Source organism: Poeciliopsis prolifica, unplaced genomic scaffold (assembly GCF_027474105.1).
Source record: "Poeciliopsis prolifica strain line A6 unplaced genomic scaffold, Auburn_PproV2 SCAFFOLD001, whole genome shotgun sequence".
Lineage (NCBI taxonomy): Eukaryota > Metazoa > Chordata > Actinopteri > Cyprinodontiformes > Poeciliidae > Poeciliopsis > Poeciliopsis prolifica.
The window spans coordinates 21225338-21235073 of record NW_026562376.1 but is presented as its reverse complement, the minus strand read 5'-3'; the positions used below and the strand labels follow the sequence as shown (position 1 = coordinate 21235073).

General features: G+C 42.6%; 1 protein-coding gene across 1 annotated transcript; it reads left to right on the top strand.

The window, feature by feature from the left end:
• Positions 1-205: 205 nt before the first annotated feature.
• Positions 206-9620, top strand: prmt7 (protein arginine methyltransferase 7). The gene is made up of 17 exons (XM_055038447.1): positions 206-424; positions 1585-1621; positions 1918-2067; positions 2590-2698; positions 3346-3458; positions 4406-4635; positions 4712-4892; positions 5731-5858; positions 5955-6024; positions 6116-6199; positions 6287-6334; positions 6758-6847; positions 7387-7548; positions 7876-7950; positions 8163-8323; positions 8660-8756; positions 8879-9620. The coding sequence occupies exons 1-17, from the start codon at positions 330-332 to the stop codon at positions 9035-9037; spliced, it is 1989 nt and encodes a 662-aa protein (XP_054894422.1). The 5' UTR covers positions 206-329; the 3' UTR covers positions 9038-9620.
• The last annotated feature ends 116 nt before the right edge of the window (positions 9621-9736 follow it).

The following is a 9736-nucleotide window of genomic DNA, read 5'->3' as shown; positions in this document are numbered from 1 at the left end:
TCCTTCTGCGGATAATTTGCATAAATCTGACCGTAGTTCCCAGTTTCACTACACCCACATGTTCCGGGCAGATTATTATGTTTCTCTGTAACAATCTGAGGCTCTGTGCTGCCATCTAGCGATGAGAAAGCGTAATGACGCTCTTTGACGCGTGACACGCTTTGGTCACGTGACCGTCGGTACAGTTAGTGACGTTACATTCCAACATGGCGGCCCGCATGGAAGCGATGCGGTGTTGAAAATCCTGTTCACTTTTAGGTTTGCGGTGAATAGCTCGACTAAATTCAGTTTCCCCCCGCCCCTCTCTCTCCTCGGACGTCCTGGCGGAGATGAAGACCTTCTGCGGCAGAGCGAACCCGACCACCGGAGCTCTGGACTGGGTGGAGGAGAGCGAGGAGTATGACTACCACCAAGAGATAGCCCGGTGGGTCCGACACGACCGGGCGGCACCGGGAAGCGAGGCAGACCGGACGGACACGGCGGCGAGGGGCCGCTGTGCCTTTTTGGCTTAAAAGCATGAATATGTGAACATTACAATTCACATTAGATAGGGTTGTATCTGTTAAAATAAATCATGAAGCATCATTTAATATGTGACCCAGCAACACCGAGAATCAAGCAGAACATTTATAATCAGTAAATAGTCAAACCTTGATAAAAGAGACATGAATGAATTAAAGACCAGCTTTAAAAATGGCACGAAAACACTGCAGAGTAAGTCACAAAGAAACACTTTGGATGTTAAATTATTACAATATGGTGTCTGAAAAAAATGTTAGGGCACCAGTTGCAGCTTTTATTATTTGTAAACAAAAAAAGTTAAACCTTATTTTTTAAAGATCATTAAACAGATAGTTCACATCTCTGGATCACGTCAAAACCGAGAATGCAGTAGCTGATCATGCTCTGGAAACAAATTCAGACCAGTTTCTCTGATTGGACACTTGTGCGTTTATGTTATGAGTAGAATGAACATTATTTCATTCTATGAAATAATGTTCATGAGAAATGGTGCAAATAACAAAAAGATGCAGAGCTTTCAGTCCTCAATTTATGCAAGGAAAACATGTTTATTTAGAAACAACAATACTGATGTTTTAACTCAGAAAGAGTTCAGAAATCAATATGGTGTGGAATAACCAGGAGGTCTTTAATGGGGTTCACTGCAGCGGCCTCTTCATTTTTTGCCAATAAAATCCAAATGATCTTTGCCACTGAATTAGATCATTATCTTAAAACGTTTTTTTTCCTATTACTTCTCGATGTTTAGTATCAGGTGAATAACATAGTGGAAACGCAGCAGATTATTTATGATGTCAAGTCATGTTGAGAAGGAAATACAATTCCGATTTCTAATTTTTTGTTGGTAGAGGCTTATGAGATCTATGCATTGATTCAAACAATACACTGTATTTTTTTTGTTCCAGATAAAACAAAACTACACAAAAAAACAGACCCAAAACGATCTGAATCGACAAGGGTTGATGTCTGAAGGAGAATTGATTTTGCAATGTCACGATCGAAGTGTTGTGAGATCAACTAATCCTCCGCATTAGTCTGATGGTGTTTCTGTTTCTGTTTCAGGTCCTGTTATGCCGACATGCTGCATGACCACGACAGGGTGAGAACTCCACACACATCGCTGCTCTGACTGCGGCTCGCCATCCATGTGGTGACTTCTAGTTGATTAATGATGGCTTAGATGGTCTCCATATGGTTTATGACTTTGAATTTGTTTATACCTCATCGTTTTGGCTTTAGAGCCTTTTCAATCATCTAAAAACCCATTTCATCCACCTGAACTCATCAAAGATCGCCTGCAAGGAAGTTAAAATCACCACGATTTACAATAAATATTTTGTTATTCAAAGCGTTAAAAGAAAGCTTAGTTGTGAAAATGCTTTCGCTCCCTTTCAGAACGAGAAGTACTACCAGGGAATCCGAGCCGCTGTGTCCAGAATAAAGGCTCGAGGCGAGCGGGTCGTCGTCCTGGACATCGGGACCGGGACCGGCCTCCTGTCCATGATGGCCGTCACTGCCGGAGCCGACTTCTGTTACGCCGTGGAGGTACGGAAATATTCTCCGCTTGTCTCGTAAAATGTCAACACTTGCAGCAGAAGTTCACTGAAAATCGAAGCCTACAAAGACAGTTTCTTCATCATTCGACCTCTGATGTCATTTGACCTTTAAAGTTTTGTCTGTTCTTTACGCTTCACTGCGTTTCGTGCTTTGGGTTACATTCTTGTTCGAGAAGGGCCTTAATAATACTGTTGACTTTATGCACTTAAAAACTAAAAACACATGGACTTCTAGTGGATCGAGCAGATTTCCAACCATGTGGTTTTTCCACTGCAACTGGGACTAGATGATTTGTGGTTCCTTAAAGTTGAAGTATGTATCGGAAAATGATGAGGGACTTGAGTGAAAATGAGTGGGAAGAGCAGCCAAGTTCAAGACAAAAGACAACTTTTTAAAGATTTCTCGAGATCACGTCATCGACACTTAATAACGAGCCAGCAAGAAAAGCCGAGCGCTGCACGAAGCGTTGCTCTTCCTATATTACTGTGATCAAACCTGGGTTTTCTGCAGGTCTTTAAGCCCATGGCAGAAGCAGCTCAGTGCATCGTGAAGAAGAACAACTTCTCTGACAAGATCAAGATTATCAACAAACACTCGTCAGATGTGACGGTGGGACCAGGTGAGAACGAAGAAAGCCATAAATTACACCTCCCTGCTGAATCTGCTTTACTGAGTACTGATATAAACTTGGAAATTCTCTTATACCTTAAAAAAAGAAAAGAAAATCAAAGTTGTTAAATATAGTAAGGATGGCTAATGTTGGATTTGTAAATTCAATTGAACTCAATAACAGATTATAACCTCTTTTATGTACAGTAATTGTCCTAAATGTGCCTTCTGTTCACTGATTCTGTTGCATCGCCCAACCTTAGTGTTCAATGTGAATTTACCTAAATTAATTTAGGTAAATCGAGTTAATTAGTTTATGCCATTTACTTTGTTTGATTCCTCATCTTTTAAACTAAGCTGAGGAATGACTCACTCATCATGTTTCCGCTGCATTTAAATTTAATCTCACAGGTTTAACTCACAGGTTTAACTCGTGTTCAAATCTGAATTTTGTTTTGTTTGTTTGTTTTTCTGGAAGTACTTCCTGCCGATCCACTTATTTAACCATGACCTCTCAAAACATTTCTGAGAACTCCTCGAAAGTTGTTTCTAAAACTGTCGGTGTCTTCTAGTTCCCTGGTGGAACTAAAAGTGGTTCTTGTTTTCCTTCTCAGCGGCGTCATTCATTTTGTGAGCGTTCTGCTTGTGTTTTAACAGACGGGGACATGCGCGAGAAGGCCAACCTGCTGATCACAGAGCTGTTTGACACCGAGCTCATCGGGGAGGGAGCTCTGCCCAGCTACGAGCACGCTCACCAGAACCTGGTCAAGGTTTGTCCAAAACCGTCCAAATTCAGTCCGGCGTCTTTACGTCCCGCTCACACGGTTGAGCCGTCGTGTATTTTTCGTGACAGAAATGTCCGAGAGGCCGCTCAAGCTGTAATTCATTTCTTCTCTCTCTCTCCCACACGGACCTTCCTTTGCAAGGTCCGTGTTTTAGAAATAAGTTCAAAACCATGTGTAGTTTCTAGAGAAAATGCTAATTATTTTATTCAGGTGACATGAAATAATTTCATAAACGCTTTCAATACATAAAATTAATAAATCTCAATAGAAATACTTTTAAAAATCTGTTTTTGTTTATTCTGTTTTAAAAATATGTGAGAAAAAGAGACAGACTTTATATACAACAAATTATAGTTATTGAAGATGCATTAGATTTGCATTTTGTGCCCCTTTGGAAGAGTTTTTCTCATTGGTTCAAGTGTTTATATAGTAGGCCAATGACTGTCCACCTTGTTGCAGAGTAAAGGTCTCGCTCTGTGGCCAGAAATTAGTAAGATGTGATCTAATTTCTCTTCAAATTGTTATTTCATTCTCTCTCACTGTGAAGAAATGTAGTAAGTTTTTCCTTGTATTTTGTTTGTGTAAATCTGTAAGACATTTTTAGGATTTGTGTTTTAAAACCAAAGCTCAGCATCACTTAGTAAACACACGATGTGTTGAGTAAAATATTAGTGCAGATAGTTTTTAGAGCATTATATGTGTTTTTATTTACTAGAGATGTTTTTTAAATTAATCTCAATGGCACTTTCCCTTTAGAGGGCGCTTGAAAAGTATTAAAGAGTTTAGACCTCAAACCTTTTCTTTTTTTTTCATTTTGGACCAGATGAAAAATGTTTGCACTTTGGTCGTTCTATTCATCCGTCAGATTTCCATTTAAACCTTTTAAGTCACTGTTGTTATTTGGGCTCTTCACGGTTTCTCTCTGTGTGCAGGCGGGCTGCGAGGCGGTGCCTCACCGGGCCACCGTCTACGCCCAGCTGGTGGAGTCGGAGCTGCTGTGGAGCTGGGCCCAGCTGCGGCCAGCGGAGGTGGAGGGAGCCCGTCTGGTCCCGCCGCCCGCCGTCGGCCGCTGCGCCGGCTCTCACTCGGTTTGTGACGTCCAGCTGAGCCAGGTGCCCCCCAGCAGCTTCACCCCGCTGAGTCCGCTCTGCAGCATGTTCAGGTAGGAGCGTCTCCTGCTTTCCTCGTCCCTCCGACGCGGAGTGCGCCGCTCTCTCACGCGTCTCCGTCCTTCCCAGTGTGGACTTCAGCAAACCGGTCAGCAGTGCCTTCCAGTCCCACTCCACCAGGTTCGTGGCTCGGTCCGGCGGTCGGGCTCAGGTCGTTCTGTCCTGGTGGGACCTGGACATGGATCCCAGCGGAACCATTGTGTGCAGCATGGCTCCCAGCTGGACGTATCCACAGCCGGCGAAGGCCCCAGTGAGTAACTAGTCAGAGCTTCAGGGGGCAGATCTGTCCACAGCGACGACTCCAAAGCTTGTTGGGGGTTAAATAGGTGCAGAAGATTTAAGAGTTTTGTGTTTTTAACCTCCATTGATTGAAGCAGTGGAGTTAAAAGCTGCACCCTCTAGTTAAATATCAATTGTTGGTGTGTTGTTGTTTTTACTGTGACTTTATGTCGTATTAATTCCCTATTTGGACATGGATGAATATCTGAATCTGAATGTGTGAAACGTAAGGTCTGGGGTCCAAATCCATCCCGCCATTTCTTTTTATGTTGCCCTCTAAATCCCAGAGTTCTTAAATATCAGCATATTAATTAAATCGCAGACGTTTTTATCTGTTTAATGCCAAATTACAGATCAGCCCATCCAGTTTTTCATGATTTTCTGATGGTTGAAATTTATGCAAAATCAACTGATTTACACAAAATGTTTTGTGTGAATCCATAATTGTGAGTCTTTTGCAATTTTCCACAAGAAAACGAAACATCACTTAAACGTAGGGTTTAAGTTATGCTAACTCTCGCCTGCAGGTGGCAGCATTTCTTGCTTAATGTCAAGTTGTAGTTTGCAGTCAATGTGGTGAGGAACAAATATTTTTAAAATCTTGGAGGGACCGGTCAGTGTGACAAGATGTACAGTATTATTTAGTTTATACAAATCATTGCATGCAGACAGAGCTGTTCTTCATATCTTGACTGTTTTATTGATGTTCTCAAACCAGCCCTTTGAGAACATCAATAATTTGACCTGAGATGAAAAACCGGCTTTGAGTTTCTCCAGTAAACCCAGGGAGTCCTGCTGGTGTGTTTCAGTGGCGGGATCACTGGATGCAGAGTGTCTACTTCCTGCCTGCAGAGCGCCAGGTGGCTGAGCAGGAGGAGCTCAGTCTGACGGTCTGCCACGACGACTACAGCCTGTGGTACAGCCTCCAGCCTCACAGGTCCGCTCGCACAGCTTTGTTTTGTCATTACTTCCCCAATTAATCGACGTTTTGTCCTCAGTGTGGTGAACCTCTCTGCCTGTCTCGGTGTTTCAGTCTCCAGGAGGCCCGGGCTGGGACCCCGCCGCCTCGGCCGCGTTGCGCCTGCCAGGCTCGGCCTCGCTCGGCGAACTCACGGCGCACGTAGCGCCGTCGTCGCGACCGAGTGCACGCAGGTTGCGGTTGCGTGCGTTTTATTAACGCGGCGGTCCCTCCAGGTTCTGAGCGAGGACAGCGTGTGTCTCTCTGTCAGCGATGGAAGTCTGCTTCCTGTGTTCGCTCACATGCTGGGAGCCAAGAAGGTACGGCAGCTCCTGCGATCCAAATGTCCCTGCTCAGGTTCTGGTATTAATGTGTTTTGTTTGTTTGTTTTTGTTGTGCTGACTCAGGTGTTCAGTTTGGAAAACTCCAAAATGTCCAAACAAGTCATCGAGGAGGTAAAACCACAAAGTTATTGTCTGAAGGCTTTAGTTTGGTACCAAATGATGGGATGGTGATTAGTAGAGGGAAGACTTAATAAGCTCTTTGCCGAATTGGCAAGCTTTGGAAAGCCCTGGTCTTTATTTGTGACCACAATCAGCTTCATTCAGGCACTTTGGCGCAGGAATGAATCCAGAGGCATTTGAAGAGTGGAGTTCAAACTACAGATTTTAATTAACTCATTCTCTGGACACTTTTTTTTTTTTTTTGTCACCTAAACCAGACGCCAGCTACCACTGCACTCCAAACAACCGTCTTGTTGCCAGTCCTGTCGAATAAATTTTGCTAAAGCTACAAATGCTACATAATCTGAACAGTTTTTTTCTTTTTTTTTTTGTTACAGAAAAATGTGACATTTTCTGATTAACGTTGCTCTGCAGGTGTTGGAAGCCAACTCTAAGAAAGGCGGGGTGGAACTGCTGGAGGTCAGGCCTGATCAGCTCACCAGTCAGGACCTCGGAGGAGAGCAGGTACCGCTCTGAACGACGGTCACACCCCGCAGCAGGACATTTCACTCAAAACAGAGCAAGAGGATGAGAACAGGCATTTTTATCAGAAATAGTATCTTTCACACTGATGTGCTTCTATGAACATCAAGCTAGTGCCGAGTTGGAAAGTAGGGAGTTGGAACAAGTGTTGCTTTTTAGTATTTTTGTGAGACCTAACCTCCAAAAATACAAAAAATACAGGCGGTCGAAAGCTTTTTTTTAAGATACAATCAGAATAATTTTATTATGTAAATCACCTCAAAACAGTAAAGAAGGGTTTCTCAGACTGGGATTTATTTGAGCAGAAAAAAAAAACAAAAAAACGTTTGGGGCTAACATAACAATGAAACATCCATATCTCAAATAAATACAATTTGCAGCTCTAGTAATTCTGTCCTAATCAAAGCAAAGTAATCAAAAAGTAACTTTATTAATGTTTTATTTGTTTAAAATAACACTGTCCAAGTTAAAGACCCAGTTACGTTTTTATCATCTAAAACCTGGTGCTATGTCTCCTGCAGATTTCCGTCCTAATGGGGGAGCCGTACTTCAGCACCAGCCTCCTGCCGTGGCACTCCCTGTTCTTCTGGTACTGTCGGACCGCTCTGGCGGGCCTCCTGCGGCCCACTGCCACCATCCTGCCCTGCTCGGCCTCCCTGCATGTTGTGGCCGTGGAGTTCCAGGTCAGACGATCGAGCCTTTTTGATCCATCGTCATCCAAAAGGCACACAAGATGTTACCAGAACAATTCAACTTTTATGCACAATTACATTTCAGTTTAGAGTTGTAGAAACTCGATGAGCGTAATTAAAAAATGTAATTACTTTAAAGTTATTTTAACGTGCTTGTATCTTTTTGAGCTCGTTCCTAGTAGAGCCGTTCCTTTGTTTCCTTTGAAAGGCTCCGGGTATTTCCGTCTGTGCTGAAAAGTGTCACGATTTCAAATGAACTTCAAGCGAATCCATTAAGATTTCAAAATAAATCACTGTGTTATGTTTCTTTATTGTTAGGATTTGTGGAGAATAAGAGCGCCGTGTGGAAAGTGCGAAGGCTTCGACGTCTCTCCCATGGATGAGATGGTCCAGGTAAAGATCAAGGTCAAGCTAAAATCTTAAGTTATTTATGACTAGGGTGACGTTTTAACAATAATAAAAGTCAAGGTGTGTTTTTGTATTGGAAAATGTAGACCTGTCTTTAAATCACCCATGAATGGAAAACAAAAACAAAAGGTATGAGCCGAGTTCATAAAGCTGAGCTGAAGTTGCAGTAGGTGGATTCAGGCTGTGTGTTTCCTCAGCGCTCTCTGGATTTCCGTGAGTCCCGTGAAGCAGAGCCCCACCCGCTGTGGGAGTATCCATGTCGAGCTCTCACTCACCCCGCTGCTGTCATGACCTTTGACTTCACACAGTGTGTCCCTCAAGAGCCAATCAGGAGCCAGGGCTCGCTGCCGTTCATAAGGTAGGATCTGCTTCCTTCCTTGAGACGCTACCGATGGAGAATCAGAAGAATGTTTGTTTGTTTACGGTAGCTAAATTATTTTAATTGAATGCACTTTTTCATTTAGGTTATTTTTACTGAGTAGCTTCATATTTCAGATAAGGAAGGTCTGTTTTCCTTGTGCATCATTTTACAAACTCCTGTAAAAAAAAAATGCTACCTTCAGCTTAGGGGAGAAATTATTTTTTAAACAGGTTTATTTATATTTTAGTTAAATTTTCTTCTACTGCTGCTTAATTTATTCAGAAGGTAGCGCTTGGTATTTCTGCTAAACTGTGTTTAAAAATCGGGTTTCAGGACAGGCCGATGTCACGGCGTTGCCTTGTGGATGGAATATCACCTGACTGCTGATGTCACAGTCAGTGGGGGTCTGACTCAACCAATCAGTGAGCAGGTACCTTCCCCTTTTGTCATCTGTGCAAGCAAATCTGGAAAAATAAGTCATTTTCAAATTGTTAAAATCATTCAGATTTGCCTGAAATCTGACAGCAGGTGTTTTTTCTGTTTCCCCTGCAGGGGGACTGCGAGTGGAGTCGACACAGGAAGCAGGGAGTTTACTTCCTGAGGTCGGCGTGGGACTGTTTAGGCGACGGCAGGACCGGCGTGTCGTACAGCTTCACGTTCGAGCCCAGCTTAGGAGACGTCAAGATGGACTTCAGCATCACGGGTCACTGATGTGAATCCAAACCTGACTGAAAAAGTTTTACCTCAAGTCTCTTATTTAGAGCATATTTAACTGCGTTTACTGTTGCTGTAATGACAGAAGTTACAGTTTGCCTTTTTTTTTTTAACGACATGTCGACATCAGGAATCCTCAGGGCCGAACATGGAGACATAAAAACCTCCTACACAAGTTATCCTCCAACAGAGCCACTGTTTTGTTTTATAGTGAAAATCAGACATGAACTCATTTATGTAAAACTTGCAACTTTGCACAGATGAAGAAAGCAAAGTTTGGAACACAAAACATAAACAGAGTGGAATAAAACAGAAGTAACATCTTCAGGTGCCCTGAGAGTAAAAGATTGTTCTACGTTATATTATACAATTGTTGAAAAAAAATTATAAAGATCCTCTGGTTGATCGGTTACTGACAGGCACACACTGCTGGCAACAACAAAGGACGACAAAACCTGAAGTACCAGAGGTCTTCATCACATTCTGTAGATTAAATTCAGTTAGTCTGGAGTTTATTTCTAATAAATGACAGAAAGTGAAATGACTTCATACATAAATAAACTTCAGTTCAACCATTTCAGTGAAGCTTTCTACATTTTGATGAGGCTCCCTGTTCCAGCTCTGACGATGTCGGAACATAACATTTCTATTCTGTGATTAGTTTTAATGAATGAATAAAAAAAAAACAGCAGACGA

Bases quoted from the DNA above. Each gene is read 5' to 3' on its own strand.
- prmt7 (XM_055038447.1), top strand. From the start codon at position 330: ATGAAGACCTTCTGCGGCAGAGCGAACCCGACCACCGGAGCTCTGGAC. The intron at 4,893-5,730 runs GTGAGTAACTAG...GGTGTGTTTCAG, and splicing joins CACAGCCGGCGAAGGCCCCA to TGGCGGGATCACTGGATGCA. The intron at 5,859-5,954 runs GTCCGCTCGCAC...TCGGTGTTTCAG, and splicing joins TACAGCCTCCAGCCTCACAG to TCTCCAGGAGGCCCGGGCTG.